General features: G+C 36.5%; 1 protein-coding gene across 10 annotated transcripts in view; it reads right to left on the reverse strand.

Moving 5' to 3' along the window:
* GTPBP1 (GTP-binding protein 1) overlaps positions 1-16735 on the reverse strand; it is a 375327-nt gene that overhangs the window by 74765 nt on the left and 283827 nt on the right. For all 10 annotated transcript variants that reach the window (XM_090390548.1, XM_090390543.1, XM_090390544.1 and 7 more), the window contains one exon: positions 7945-8183. In XM_090390548.1, the coding sequence (XP_090246674.1) occupies positions 7945-8183 (239 nt within the window). The remainder of the gene's footprint in view (positions 1-7944; positions 8184-16735) is intronic.

Genomic DNA, 16735 nt, shown 5'->3' on the forward strand with positions numbered 1-16735 from the left:
GTACAACATTACCTACATTACCAATCTCATCCACTAGTGTAGCTACACTCAGCTTTCACTACAGTAAGAAACAATATAGCAAACTCATTCACTAAACGATAGAAAGGTTTGTGTTAGCAGCACATGAGAATTTATTTAACTTATTTGCAAATATTTTGCTGGTATTATAACCAGCATGAAGAGCACAAACAGTTTGTCATAGTACGTGAAGCTACAACAATTTGGTATAAGTGGGACTAGTTTAAAAAAATTGTAACAGACAACTCAAGGAACTAAAGTCCTAATTGGCACCATCTATTGTTAAATAAAGAGGGAAAAAAACAAAACAAAACCAGTATTAATTTGATCTTAAAATGACTGTCTCCCAGATTTTTAGTAAATTGCTACAGCCATACTTGTTGAGGTTTGGAGAATATTTTAAAGCTGCAGCTGATTCCAAAAACAATCTTTCTCTCTGACTTATAATGACTTCTGTGTAGCACATTTGTTTTCTTCCATCTGATTCTGTGTGAAGGAGTATCCGAGGCACGGTCTGCTAGTCCCGATTTGTCATAACGATAGTGGCAAATGTATTTTTATGTTCTCCAAGGTGGAGATCAACAGTTCTTCCTGTCTGTCCATAGTAAGTCGAATCACAAGTACAGGGCACTTCATATAGTCCTGGATAAAGGAGAGAGTTGGTCCTTAGGCGAATGGATGAGAGCAGCCAATGTGGTGTATGGTTTAAATGTGGTGTAGAGTTGATATTTAACAACCACTCTAGATATCTTTTCGGATGTGCCTTGAATGTATGTGATGTTAAGAGTTTTGCTGTAATCATCTGTATTAGGTAATGGAGGGGATTTCCAGGGATCATTCAGTGTTTTTTTTTTTTTATTATTCTTTGAGGATTATAGCCATCAGCTAAAAAGTGTGAAGCAAGTAAGTGAGTTCAGTAGTAAGAGCATTGTCACTAGAACAGATAGCTCCCACTTATGAGACCTCAATTAAGTTCACACCAATTCAGGTCATGTTGATAGGCCCTTCCATAACGCACAGTATAATGCACATTCGAAAGGAAATGTGCATTGCACTGTGGGATACTAAGGCAATTTACTCCAACCTGAAAAAGTCTAGATGCATAAAACTTCCCCAGATCTGGGAATTGCTACAGTTTTGCTACAATTGGCCATTTTATCAGATATGAACAGATAAAATGGCCAATCAAATCTACTAGGTGGCAATTTAGAAGACTTGCCTTGCTTCTTCACATTAGTTGTAAAGATATATGCTGGCCTGCTGGCCACATGGTTAGCGTATATGCTCTCCAGCCAAAAGGCTGTGGGTTCGAATCCCGCCATGGGCTTGGATGTTTGTGAAAATACTAGTGGTGGTAGTGGACAGTAGATGATGATGGTAGTTGCAGTTCGTGAATTTGAGTGGTGGAGACAGAGAGTTGTAGAGCAGATGCCCTCCCTCAATGAGTCTTTGGATTCCGTGGAGGTGTCATGTATTAATAAATAATAATAAATAAATAAATATATGTATGTGGGCTCTTACTCACATAGCACCCAAGTGTACATATCTTTACTTGTGTATTGTTTCCTGGTAATACTAATCTGACTTTGGACAAAATATAGGAAATAATCATTACATTAGTTGGTTATATCATCTATGTTGTCATCTCATTTCTAAAATGACCATTATGAGTACTAATCAAAATATAAACCTAAACACCAGAGTAATGTATATGCCATGCATTATGGTACTACTGAAATCAATTCTGGTCTTTACTAAGGGTCTAGACATGAGGGTGTGCTGAAAAGTTGGAGTTTACCTAATAGGATGGGTGAGGCAAATGCTGAAAGTCCAAGTTGTGTATTATCTCTTGGATTTCATGAGCAGGTGCGTTGTTCTGCAAAAGCAACACGGCTCTGCTCAGTTTCCTTCACCTCCTTCAATTCCTTCAGAGCTGTTGAATAAACTACTGGCTGCTGTAATGGTTTCACCTTTTTTGAGGTACTTGGTAAAGATTATCATCATCCATATCTCAAAAGACAATGGTAAGAACCTACACTTCTGACTTCTGGGTTTGGAACTTCTTTGGTCATGGAGAACCTTTGTATCATTGACTGTTCTTTGGTCTCTGGGTCATAGTGATGAAGCTATGTTTCATCAACAGTCACAATGCAAGCCAAAAATTTGCACCTAATTTCTCAAAATGTCCCAAAATCCCTTCATAAGACAGCACGTGTTCTCTCTTTTGGTTGGTATTCAGACATTTGGGAACCCACTTTGCTGAGAGCTTTTGCATGTCCAGATGTTGGTGGATAATGACTTCAACTCATTCCCTGGATATCCCCAGAGTCTTTGCAATGTTTTTGGCTGGTACTCGTCTATCATTAAGGATCATGGCATGCACTGCATTGATGTTTTCAGGTGTGATCGCTGTGGAATGTCTTCCTGATATAAGGACATCTGTTTTCTCAGGATACCCAGTTTTAAACTTGGCTATACATCTGGCAAATGTTCAATATGCTGGGGCACAGTCCCCTAAAGTCTCACACAAAGTTTGGTGAATAACAGTTACAGGCTCTTCTTGTAGCATGAAAAACTTGATGACAGCCTCTGTGTCTTTGAATTTCTTCAAAACTTCTCACATGTCTTCTTCATCATCATCATCATCATCAAATTCTTGCCATGTACCCTCAAGGGGTGTACAGGATATGACAGTACTACATGAAAAAATTACATCATTACTAACTTCCTATCTACAATTTTCATCCAAATCAGTCTGTTACTTGTCAAGACTCCAACATTATCAGATCTTATATTTCTATCATCTAAGGCACTTTGTACCATATCAATCCACCTATATCTTGGTCTTCCTCTGGGTCGTTTGCCTGCCAACCTGGCAGAGAACACTTGTTTTGCTAATCTTTCCTCTCCCATTCTATTTAAGTGACCATACCATCTGAGATTAGCTCTGCTAATGCATTCCTGGATGCTGACAATGTCAAGTTCTTTCCTAATATCCTCATTTTTAATATGATATTGCCATTGATGCCATCTGTTCATGCCTCTAATCTTTCTCAGGACTCTCATATCTGCGGTCTCTAGTCTTTGGTCAAGTGTTTTACTTCTGACCCAGCTCTCAGATCCATAAGTTAAAATTGGTTTGAACACAGTCTTGTATACAGCTAATTTAGTGTTCCGACTAATTTCTTTCTTATTCCATATGAATTTATTCAATTGACTTCCCACGAAACCAGCTTTGCTGATTCTGTTGTCTATTTCTATATTTAGTTTACCATCTTCAGTAAAAATTGTGCCTAAGTAGCTGAAATGTTTTACTTGTTCCACAGGTTCTCCATTCACAGCACAGTTGACATTTTCAATGATTCTGCCTATTTTCATTGTCTTTGTCTTTTTATTGCTGACCTTCACACCATATCTATTACAACAGCTATTCCATTTAGTCAGAGAATCTTGCAGACTTGTAGCGGATTTATTAGAAGTATAACATCATCCGCATAAAGCATAGAGCTAACATTAACATCTCCAATTTTGATATCAGGTTTAATACCACATCCCTTCATAATGTGATCCATATAGATAATGAATAACAGAGGGGATAATGTACATCCTTGTCTCACACCAGATTTAACATTAAACCATCTTCCTGTACTTCCTTCAATTCTAACTGCTGACTCACAACTCAAATAAAGACTAAGTATTGCTTGATATAATGCCCCATTGACACCATATAACTGCAGCGTATTGAATAGCTTCTCTCTTGGCACCTTGTCATATGCCTTTTCCAAATCGACAAAACTTAAATACAGATCTTTGTTATATTCCAATGCTTTCTCGACTATTTGTCGTAAAGTGAAGATCTGATCCTGACAGCCTCTATTTGGCCTGAATCCAGCTTGTTCTTCACCAAGCTTTTCTTCCACAATTCTTCTCAACCGTTTCTCAAGTATACTTGCATAGATCTTGCCAGGAACACTCAGAAGGGAAATACCTCTGTAATTCTCACATTCAGTTTTATTTCCCTTTTTATATATGGGTACTATGAGAGCTCTACTCCAATCATCGGGAATTCGTCCCTCTGTCCAGGCTTTCTGAACTATGCAGTGCAGCCACTGTAAGACTCTTATACCACAATACTTCAGCATTTCTGGTCGAATATCATCTAATCCTGCTGCCTTTCCACATTTCAAGCCTTTGATGGCTTTTTCTACTTCAAGTATGGATATCCTGACTGCATGCCTGGTCAGTGTTTTTTATCACTATGCTGTCATCACTGCTTGTTTCATTTATCAGTTTTTCAAAGTAATTACTCCATACTTCAAGGATATCTTTTTCTCCTGTTTTCATTTCACCTTTATCATCTCTAATTCCTTTTACAGCACTCTTTCCTCCATTACTAAGCTTCTTCAACAACCTCCAGAATATTTTGCCACCTTCTTGATATTTATTTTCTATATTCTTCCCAAAGTCCTCCCATGACTTTTTTAGCTAGTTTTACACACTGTTTAGCTTTCTTACATTTGTCTCTGTATTCTGTAAGAGTAAAAGTTGACTTATTTGCCAGGAACTTTTGATATGCTTTCTTCTTTTCCTTCACTGCCTCTTTAACTTCCTGTGTCCACCAGGGAGTTCTGATTTTTTTTATCCTTGCACACAACCTCACCACATGCCTCTCTGGCAGAATCAATCAATGTTTTCTTCAGAGTTTGCCACTGAATCTCCAAGGTTTGATTCCTGTTCTCAAACTCTTTCATTTTTTCTTCAATAATCTTTGTGTATTTTAGTCTACAGTTCACATCTGAGAGCTGTTCAACTTTTATTTGCTTTAAAACTTTCTTACATGTTATTCTTTTCAATATGAAATTCAATTTTATCCTGCTCAAGACTAAATAGTGATCACTTCCAATTTCAAATCCTCTGTACACTCTGGTGTCCTGCACCAGGGAGAAAACATCACTATCAACAATAACATAGTCAATGAGACTTTTCTTATTCCTAGCCTCTTCTCTCCATGTGAATTTGTGCACATTTTTATGTTGGAACATGGTATTAGTAATAACCAGTCCATGTCCTGAGCAGAAATCCAACAGATATTTGCCATTATTATTAGCTTTGCTCTTTTCTCTAAATTTCCGCAAAATATTTTTGTATGTCTCACAATCATTTCCTACTCTACTATTTAGATCCCCAACAAGGACCAAATTTTCCTTTTTCATTGTGTCAGTTGCTTTTTCTAAAGCCTCAAAAAATTCCTCCACTTCTACCTTAGTAGAACCGTCTGTGGGACCATAGGCACAAATAAGTCTCATTGTCCAGTTCCCCATTCTCATATTTGTCCACATTACTCTACTTGAGACTGACTGATATTCAAGAAGATTAGCCTCGTATTTTGTGTCGAATACTATAGCTACTCCTTCTTTTCCTTGATTGTCATTGCCTGAATATAACATTTTGTATTTATTGCTCAGAAAGATCTCACCAGTTTTGGTCTTTTTTGTTTCAGTCACCCCTATTATGTCGATCTGGTACCGATCTTTAACTCTGGTGATGTTGAGTTGGGGTTTGTTTTTAGATTTGTTCCAGTAGCTGACTTTTCGCTGTTCGCCCTGGTTCCCTGGCGAAAACAACGGGGGCCTTGTTTAACCGGGCGACGCCCCAGCCGGCATGAAATTTTGTCATGTTGTACCATCATTTTTTATTTTGGTTTAACCAATAAGAATACAATTTGGTCGGCTAAATCCCAAATTGCCAGCCCATCCTCGTTCGTTCAGTATCAAAGTAGATACCCAACAGGGTGCACCACGAGAAGGTGAGGATTGGACATTAGGTCAGAAGCCCTGGTCGGTTCTCCGCGTTCCTTTAAAGGCTATGTGGAGGTCTCCTCTCAGTTATACAGCTTTGACCCTTAAGCACCTTCTTATATATCCTAAAAGAAAAGAACAAATTATTACAATTTGATGAAACATGAGGTTAAATGGTTTAACGTATGTTCTTTCTTGTGGTTATCAGAATAATCCTGAGCTATCTTGATGGCAGAAATCATATTTACAATATTCAACTGAAAAATTATATATAACCACATTATTACAAGACTAGTAATAACAATTTTTGTTTTTACTTTCTTTCTTTTTTGTTGCTAGATTGGAAAGTATGTTATACTTGACAATAAATTACATTCATTTCCATGCTTACTTTACCCAAGTAAACAACAATTTTCATGCAAAATATCTTCACAACTATGCTACTTATATTCTATACACAGCACACTCCTTTGGTAAATGACAGTTATTACCCAGCCAATTTAAGCTGCTGCATAAGATTCTAGCAAAGTTGAGGTAGTGGCCAGGAATGGGTTCATTGTTAGAGATACTTACTTTAACAAATAATTCTGATTTCCAGCTACCATCCTACTGTCTATATATATATATATATATATATACAGCTTTTATGACAAAGATTTGGTGGTTCATTCTACAGTCTCATAAAAGTCTTAAGTATCCAATATGGCATTTGAATTTAGCCCAAATTGCTTCTATTTACCAACAGGTCAAACAAAAACTCTTCATCTGGACTTCTCACCCACTTCAAGTTTGAGAATAAGCTTATGGTGTACCAACGTCTCTAATCATTATCTTTACCAGATGTGATTCCGTCAAACACAAGCTCTTCTAAGATAAAATTCAGAAGGGAACCAACTACTAATATAGCTCATGTAGTCCTTAGTCATTACATGTGTGTAATAATGGATTTACTTATCAAAAAATGCTTCAAAATTCAATTATTTTCCTCTGGCTTTGTCTTGCCTATGTATGGTTTGCCATCTTTTTGGAACCTACACTCACTGACAATATAAGTGAGATGGAAGCCCAATGACACAAGATACAACAAGACACAGACAAACAATAACTTCCACTTTTACTGTACCTTTGGACTTATTAAAGACTAAACTTATGCACGTGGCATACTCCTTGGTCCATTTTCAAAATGGATGAGCAGCCAATTGCTTGCACATCTGTAGATTATCTAGTCTCTGAAGCCTCACAAGTTCAAATAGAATTAATGTTGTTTTTAATGGGGAACAAATGTGTTTTTCACATAAAATGAACGTTTTACTGGTGCTTGCCAAAGATGCTGCTTGCTCAGGAAGACTCAGCAAAGTTTCAAACAAAGTTGGATGTCAGATTCCAGAAAGATTGAACAAATAAACAGATCTTCCAGTCATCTTTCACTGCCCACCCTTATTGCTCACAAGTTCCATCAGAACCCAGCCAGCTGTGGCATCCGACTAGCAGAAAAAAGAAGAAAATCAGTGACTGGAAGAACTCTAACCATAGTGCATCCTACAGAATAGTATGAGTTATTAGTCTCATGTTGGTATTTAGCTATATGTGAAATTTATCACCCACTGCACCTTCAAGCAACCTAAGTTGCAAGCAGATCACACCTCACAGTGGCAGCATCAGCTATGATTTTGCATCCACTCTGGGGTGACACTTGCAACACTATCAACCGTTGGAGTGATATTTCCTATATGTCCCATTTTTAACATTTCTTCTCGAAATATAATGCAGTACTGGACTCATCTTCATTCGTTTGTCATCATTTCTTATAACATAAATCTAATTCTTCACTTGAGATCAAAATGGAGTAATATTATAAATACAGGTATTTTTTCTTTTGGCTGAACTGATGATACATTTGTAAACAAATAATTTCTGTTATTCAGATATGTACAAATTAAAACAGAAGTATAAAGAAGTGTGCAGCATAGCTAAGTTTTAACTACCTAACTATAAAAATTTCTCTTTTGAAAACTTTGTGTTTTCAGATAATACTTTCATTAGTTAAAAAAATAATAATAAAAAATAAATAAATAAAAATAAAAAATAAAACAAGAATTACAATCTTGTAACAGACATATATACTAACCTTTCAGAAACAAAGTTTGTGGCCGATACTACAACATCATCTTCAGTATGAACAGAAACAGGAATTTTTCGACATCCATGTGACTTTAAGATACGCCACAGAAGTTTCATAGTATCTTGAAGCACATTTGGAGGACACATGTCAATCTTTGTAATAACAACAAATACAGGAATATTAAGAGCTAATGCTAAACCCAAGTGTTCTTTAGTCATTCCAACTACACCAGCATTAGCTCCAATCTAAGAAAAATCAGATTCAAGTATACATGTAGATATCACAAAACACAATAAATAAATACATCAAAATCAAAGTTTAGTTACTAAAATATCTGTTATTCCAACATTAATGTTAGACAAATCAGGCAAAAACCAAAAATAAATAACTCATTTTATGTCTTACAAAAAAGAAAAATGATACCACACACTCAGCAGTGGTGGTAGTGTTATTTGTCAGTACACAGAAAGTAGAAATCAAGTAATTCTTGTAGTTCATGCTTTTAGGCAACTCCATAGACTCATCAAAGGTGGCCTTAAGCATCATTACCTTGATAACCTTGATGGACCTGTGTTTCACTCAGGATTTCTCCATGAGTGTAGGTCACAAAGATGCCTCCAATGATCTCAATCTTGAGCATCTCTTTTACATGTTATATCCATAGATTTCACTAGTGGATCTTTCCATCTTGTAGGTGGTCTTCCTGGTTCTCTTTATTTTTGGTTGCCAGTTGAGTATTCTATATGTCCATCTGTTATCCCTGAGTCTGGCTATGTAACCTGCCCATCTCATCTTGCTTTCGTATACTACAGTTACCACATCTTTTATGTCTGATATCTTTCTTAGTTCCGAGTTTCTAACATGTTCCATTTTGCTTATGTTACAAATCCTATGTTTTATTGCATGCTGAGTTATTCTGAGAGTCTCTTCTTCTTTTCTTGTCGTGTTCCATGTTTCTGATCCATATGTGAGTGATGGAAGAATCACTATTAAATAGTTTTGCCTTCACGGAGATGTCAAATTTTGGATCAGTAAGCGTTGATTGATAGCCATACGGCTTTCTTTCTTTTTGCTAGTTGTTCAGATAAATTGTTATTCATTTTTATTGTTTGTCCTAAGTAATTGTAGGACTTAACTTGTTCTACAGGGATGTTATTAATACAGAGGGTGTTAGAAGTGAATACTGAGTACACTCTGAATACTGAGTATACAAAATGTCAATAAGGCAGGGGAACTAGATGGAATTTCACCATGTTTTAAGGGAATGTGCCATGGAACTGACTGTGCCATTAACTTGGTTGTTTAATTAAAGTTTAATGGGGAAGATTCCTGGAAACTGAAAAGAGAGTAAGATATAGTGTCACTTGTGTAGATGTTTTTGATCATTTTGTTTTTTCTAGATTCATTTCTAAGCCTATCTTACTGCCGTTTATGGATATTTTTTTCGCCCATTTCTTCTAGATCTTTTGGGCTGTGGGATATCAGTACTAGATCATCAGCAAACATAAGGATTTGTAGTTTTTCACCATCTATGCTTATTCCTCCGTTTAGGTCTATTTTTTTCAGAATGTATTCTAAAGTGCTGGTAAATAGATTTGAGGAGATCACATCACCTTGATGGACCCCTCTCTTTATATCAGACCACACAAATAACCCTATCTATATCAGATAGGGTTATTTGTGTAGTCTGATTTTTGTTAATTTCTTTTATCATGTGGATGTAAGTAGAGTCCACACTTATTTCCAGTAAGGTACTGATGACTGCATTGTGTTCTATGGTATCAAATGCTTTTTTAAATCAATAAAGGGGAAACAGAGGGGTATATGGCATTCTCTGCATTTTTCTGTTAGTTGTGAAATGACCTGGATATGATCTATTGTGGAGAAGCCTCTTCTGAATCCTGCCTAATCTCTACTGGAGTTGTGTTCGAGTGTATTTTGTATTCTGTTCATGATTTTATATATAGGTGAGAGAGTAGACAGATTAGACGATAGTTTTTTATATCTTCCTTGTTCCCTTTTTTGAATGAAGTATGGTTTTTTGAGGTCTTCCATTCCTCTGGAATCTTTCTTTCTTTGAAGTACCACGTGAATCTGGCAGCCAAGGCTTTGAAAATAATTGGTCCACCTTGTTGGATTTCTTCAGTTTTAACATGATCAAGTCCTGAGGCTTTACCTTTACTCATTTTTTTAAGGGCATGTTCTATTTCTTCTGGAAGTACATCTGGTATATTGCTTGGTTTTGGAATGATAGATTCTGATACTTGGCACTTAGTTCCATAAAGATCATTATAAAAATTCTGCACAATTTCTTCTATCATTTTTTTATTAGTATGTTTTTCTGCATTTTGATCCTGTAAAGCAGATGGAATTGACTGTTTAAAATTTAAGTCTTTATCTATTTTTTTCAGGTTGGTTTTTGCCTGCACTGCTTCTCTTAGTTTTTGTATCCTGAAAGCTTTGTAGTATTCTGGAATTCTTTTCCTTAGTAACTTACAGATAATTTTGTATTCTAGAAAATTTCTTTCAGATTTCTTCAGTTCTTTTCTCTTTTTCAGTAGTTCTATAGTTTGAGGTGAGAATCATTCTCTTTTCTTTTGTTTCACAGGAATTTCTGATATTTTCTTGAATTTATTAATAAAGTCAATATAGTCATCATTTATGTAACAGTTCTTAATAGTCCATTCGGGTTCTTCTATGTACTTCCTGAACTTGTAGTAGTGTATTTGTTTGGGTTGTCTTTTGTGGTTTGATTTTGCCTTGACAGGATTTTCTTTTTTGTGGTCAATTCTTATAATGGCTCTAAGGAGTCTGTGGTCAGAATCTATACTGAAGTACGTTTCACCTATTGTACCAGTCTTGTTATTTGACAGTCTGTTAAAATCTAGTCAATTTCATTTTTTGTGTCTCCATTTGGTGATTGTGAAGTCCATCTTCTTCCTGGGCATTTGTTGAAAATAGTATTCATGATAAAAAGTTGTACAGCTGCAGCAAATTCAGCTAATCTCTCTCTCCTCTTCTATTTCTTTCTCCCAGGCCATTTGGACCAATAAACTTTTCGTTTTATTTTCCACATCATATTTTGGCATTAAAGTCACCACTAATGAATGGGTATGTTGACTTGCAATTTAATGCCTGTTCAAGATTCATGTAAAAATTTTCTATTTTTTGATTATCAGGCTACAGATGTTGGAACATAGCAGGATATAATTTTATTGTTATATTGTTGGGGTGCTTAAGGGTCAAAGCTGTATAAATGAGAAGAGACCTCCACATAGCCTTTAAAGGAATGCGGAGAACCGACCAGGGCTTATTACCTAATGTCCACTCCTCACCTTCTCGTGGTGCACCCTGTTGGGAATCTACTTGGATACTGAATGAAAGAGGATGGGCTGGCAATTTGGGATTTAGCTGACCAAATTGTATTCTTATTGGTTAAACCAAAATAAAAAATGATGGTACAACATGACAAAATTTCATGTCGGCTGGGGCGTCGCCCGGTTAAACAAGGCCCCCGTTGTTTTCGCCAGGGAACCAGGGAGAACAGCGAAAAGTCAGCTGCTGGAACAAATCTGAAAACAAACCCCAACTCAACATCACCACAGTTAAAGATCGGTACTATCAACGTAAGAAGCCTGAATGGCAAAGAAATGGAGCTAGCTGAGGAATTAGATAAGTACCAGATCGACATAATAGGGGTGACTGAAACAAAAAAGACCAAAACTGGTGAGATCTTTCTGAGCAATAAATAGAAAATGTTATATTCAGGCAATGACAATCAAGGAAAAGAAGGAGTAGCCATAGTATTCAACACAAAATATGAGGCTAATCTTCTTGAATGACAGGCAGTCTCAAGTAGAGTAATGTGGGCAAATATGAGAATGGGAAACTGGACAATGAGACTTATTTGTGCCTATGGTCCCACAGAAGGTTCTACTAAGGTAGAAATGGAGGAATTTTTTGAGGCTTTAGAAAAAGCAAGTGACACAATGAAGAAGGAAAAGTTGGTCCTTGTTGGGGATGTAAATAGCAGAGTAGGAAATGATTGTGAGACATACAAAAATATTTTGGGAAAATTTGAAGAAAAGAGCAAAGCTAATAATAATGGCAAATATCTGTTGGATTTCTGCTCATGACATGGACTGGTTATTACTAACACCATGTTCCAACATAAAAATGTGCACAAATTCACATGGAGAGAAGAGGCAAGGAATAAGAAAAGTCTCATTGACTACGTTATTGTTGATAGTGATGTTTTCTCCCTGGTGCAGGTCACCAGAGTGTACAGAGGATTTGAAATTGGAAGTGATCACTATTTAGCCTTGAGCAGGATAAAAATGAATTTCATATTGAAAAGAATAACATGTAAGAAAGTTTTAAAGCGAATAAAAGTTGAGCAGCTCTCAGATGAACTGTAGCCTAAAATACACAAAGATTATTGAAGAAAAAATGAAAGAGCTTGAGAACAGGAATCAAACCTTGGAGATTCATTGTCAAGCCTTGAAAAAAGCCCTGATTGCTTCAACTAGAGAGGTATGTGGTGAAGTTGTCTGCAAGGATAGAAAAATTAGAACTCCATGGTGGACACAGGAAGTTAAAGAGGCAGTGAAGGAAAAGAAGAAAGCATATAAAAAAGTCCCTGGTAAATAAGTCAGCTTGTGCTCTTAGAGAATACAGAACCAAATGCAAGAATGCTAAACACTGTATTAAACTAGCTAAACAAAAGTCATGGGAGGACATTGGAAAGAATATAGAAAATAAATATCAAGAAGGTGGCAAAATATTCTCAAGGTTGTTGAAGAAGCTTAGGAATGGAGGAAAGAGTGCTGTAAGAGGAGTTAGAGATGATAAAGGTGACATGAAAACAGGAGAAAAAGATATCCTTGAAGTATGGAGTAATTACTTTGAAAAACTGCTAAATGAAACAAGCAGTGATGACAGCACAGTGGTAAAAAAAACACTGACCAGGCATGAAGTCAGAAATACATATCCATACTTGAAGTAGAAAAAGCCATCAACGGCTTGAAATGTGGAAAGGCAGCAGGATTAGATAATATTCGACCAGAAATGCTGAACTATGGTGGTATAAGAGTCTTACAGTGGCTGCACTGCATAGTTCAGAAAAACTTGGACAAAGGGACGAATTACTGATGATTAGAGTAGAGCTCTCATAGTACCCATATATAAAAAGAGAAATAAAACTGAATGTGAGAATTACAGAGGTATTTCCCTACTGAGTGTTCCTGGCAAGATCTATGCAAGTATACTTGAGAAACGGTTGAGAAGAATTGTGGAAGAAAAGCTTGGTGAAGAACAAGCTAGATTCAGGCCAAATAAAAGTTGTCAGGATCAGATCTTCACTTCACTTTACGACAAATAGTCAAGAAAGCATGGGAATATAACAAAGATCTGTATTTGTCGATTTGGAAGAGGCATATGATAAGGGGCCAAGAGAGAAGCTATTCAATGCACTACAGTTATATGGTGTCAATGGAGCATTATATCAAGCAATACTTAGTCTTTATTTGAGTTGTAATTCAGCAGTCAGAATTGAAGGAAGTACAGGAAAATGGTTTAATGTTAAATCTGGTGTGAGACAAGGATGTACATTATCCCCTCTGTTATTCATTAACTATATGGATCACATTATGTAGGAAAGTGGTATTAAACCTGATATCAAAATTGGAGATATTAATGTCAGCTCTTTGCTTTATGTGGACGATGTTATACTTCTAAATAAATCCGCTACAAGTCTGCAAGATTCTCTGACTAAATTGAATAACTGTTGTAATATATATGGTATGAAGGTCAGCAATAAAAAGTCAAAGACAATGAAAAGAGAGAGAATCATTGAAAATGTTAACTGTGTTGTGAATGGAGAACCTGTGGAACATGTAAAACATTTCAGCTACTTAGGCACGATTTTTAGTGAGGATGGCAAATTAAATATAGAAACAGATAACAGAATCAGCAAAGCTGGTATGGTGGGAAGTCAATTGAATAAATTCATATGGAATAAGAAAGAAATTAGTTGGAACACTAAATTAGCTGTATACAAGACAGTGTTCAAACCAGTTTTAACTTATGGATCTGAGAGCTGGGTCAGAAGCAAAACACTTGACCAAAGACTATAGACCGCAGATATGAGAGACCTGAGAAAGATTACGGGCATGAACAGATGGCATCAATGGCAATATCATATTAAAAACAAGGATATTAGGAAAGAACTGAACATTGTCAGCATCCAGGAATGCATTAGCATAGCTAGTCTTAGGTAGTATGGTCACTTAAATAGAATGGGCGAGTTAAGATTAGCAAAACAAGTGTTCTCTGCTAGGTTGGCAAGAAAACAACCCAGAGGAAGACCATGATATAGGTGGATTGATACTGTACAAAGTGCATTAGATGACAGAAATATAAGATCGGATAATGTTGGAGTCTTGACAAGTAACAGACTGATTTGGAGGAAAATTGTAGATAGGAAGTTAGTAATGATGTAAATTTTTCATGTAGTACTATCATATCTTATACATACCTTGAGAGTACATGGCAGGAATTTGATGATGAATGTTATATTGTTCTCTATTCCAATTAGGAGTACACCTATTCTTTCAGATATGATGCTACAAGAAAGGATCGACTTGGTGAGCTTAGATTTAAAAATGAAGCTCACTCCACCTTGTTTGCCATTGTTTGAGGATGCTCTGAGGACTATCTGTGAGCAATCGTTACATTTTGCTGTCAGTTCTTTCAATCTTTTTGTTTCATTCACTAGCAGGATATTTAAGTTGATATTGGTTAGTTCTTTGATTAATAAATCTATTCTGTAGTCTCTTGCCAAAGTTCGAGTATTGGGGGTACTGATTGCCATTTTCATAGATTTAAGAGGTGGCCTGTTTTCATCTGTGAGATTCTTAGCACCCCTGGCCTCACTGTGGCTGTAGAAAGGTGAGTGTGGGCTGCACAGCACTCGAGGAAGTTTCTGTTGTTGCAGTAGTGGCATCTTTGCTGTTGTCACATATACACTTCTCCTGACCAGGGTTCTGAAGTGTTCACCAGAGCTCTGTTAATGGTGTTGGGTCCAGGTCTGATAATGGTTAGGATTCCCAACATCCCAGAGTGCACTATGGGGAGGTAGAGTTGGACTTTGCACCCCTTAAGCATCATACCAAACATTAACCAACATTTATACAACATGCCATACTTTGCTTTGAGCTCATTCACTGACATGGTGCCCACAACAAACTCTAGCCACCTATTCTGCTCTTTCACCCCTCTCCAAGCAAAAAACCTAGTCTTCACGTGCTTATAAAACCATGCTCAATTTCCAGGGATAACTCCTAGTTCTCACAGCTAAACATGCAGTGAAATATTTCCTCTGTATCAATCCTATAAAAACCTTTGAATAATTTGTTTGTTTCTATCATATCATCCTTTTTCCACCTATCAACCAATTTCTACAAATCTTCAACCTATCTTCATAAGCATATCATAGACTGGTCACCATCTTGATCACTCACTCAGAATGCTCTACATCTCTCTATCATTCCCCAAAAATCCAGGTAACCACATCTATGCATGATAGTTCAGATAGGGCCTTAAAGAGAAGTATAATAGCCTCCTTAATAACAAGTAAACAAGTAACAATAACCAAGTAATCCTATAAGCTGTTTTAGCCACTTGTGCAACATGTCCAACAATTTTTTTTTTTTTTTTGGAATACAGTTTCATCAATCCTGCTCATAAACTTTAAAAATTACTATTTACTAACACAATGTTCCAACATAAAAATGTACACAAAGTCACATGGAGAGAAGTGGCAAGGAATAAGAAAAGTCTCATTGATTATGTTATTGTTGATAGTGATGTTTTCTCCCTGGTGCAGGACATCAGAGTGTACACAGAATTTGAAATTGGAGGTGAACACCATTTAGTCACGAGAAGGATAAAATTTGAATTTCATATTGAAAAGAACATGTAAGAAAGTTTTAAAGCGAATTAAAGTTGAGCAGCTCTCAAATGTGAACTGTAGACTAAAATACACAAACATTATTGAAGAAAAAATGAAAGAGTTTGAGAACAGGAACCAAACCTTGGAGATTCAGTGGCGAGTCCTAAAGAAAGCATTGGTTGATTCAGCTAGACAGAGGCATGTGGTGAGGATGTCTGCAAGGATAGAAAAATCAGAACTCCATGGTGTACACAGGAAGTTAAAGAGGCAATGAAGGAAAAGAAGAAAGCATATCAAAAGTTCCTGGCAAATAAGTCAGCTTGTGCTCTTAGAGAATACAGAGACAAATGTAATAAGGCTAAACACTGTGTAAAACTAGCTAAACAAAAGTCATGGGAAGACTTTGGTAAGAAGACAGAATATAAATATCAAGAAAGTGGCAAGATATTCTGGAGGTTGTTGAAGAAGCTCAGAAATGGAGGAAAAAGTGCTGTAAAAGGAATTAGGGATGATAAAGGTGACATGAAAAACCAAGAAAGAGATATCCTTGAAGTATGGAGCAATTACCTTGAGAAATTGCTAAATGAAACAAGCAGTGATAACACAGTAGCAAAAACATTCAACAGGCATACAGTCAGGAATACATATCTATACTTGAAAAAAGCCACCAAAAGCCTGAAATGTGGAAAGGCAGCAGGAGTAGATGATAATTGACCAGAAATGCTCAATTATGGAAGTATAAAAGTCTCACAGTGGCTGCACTGCATAGTTCAGAAGGCCTGGACAGAGGGACGAATTCTGCATGATTGGAGTAGAGCTCTCATTGTACTCATATATAAAAAGGGA

The sequence above is a fragment of the Typopeltis vanoorti genome, chromosome 3 (genome assembly GCF_054136105.1).
Source record: "Typopeltis vanoorti isolate ZY-2024b chromosome 3, IOZ_Tvanoo_1.0, whole genome shotgun sequence".
NCBI classification, from domain to species: domain Eukaryota; kingdom Metazoa; phylum Arthropoda; class Arachnida; order Uropygi; family Thelyphonidae; genus Typopeltis; species Typopeltis vanoorti.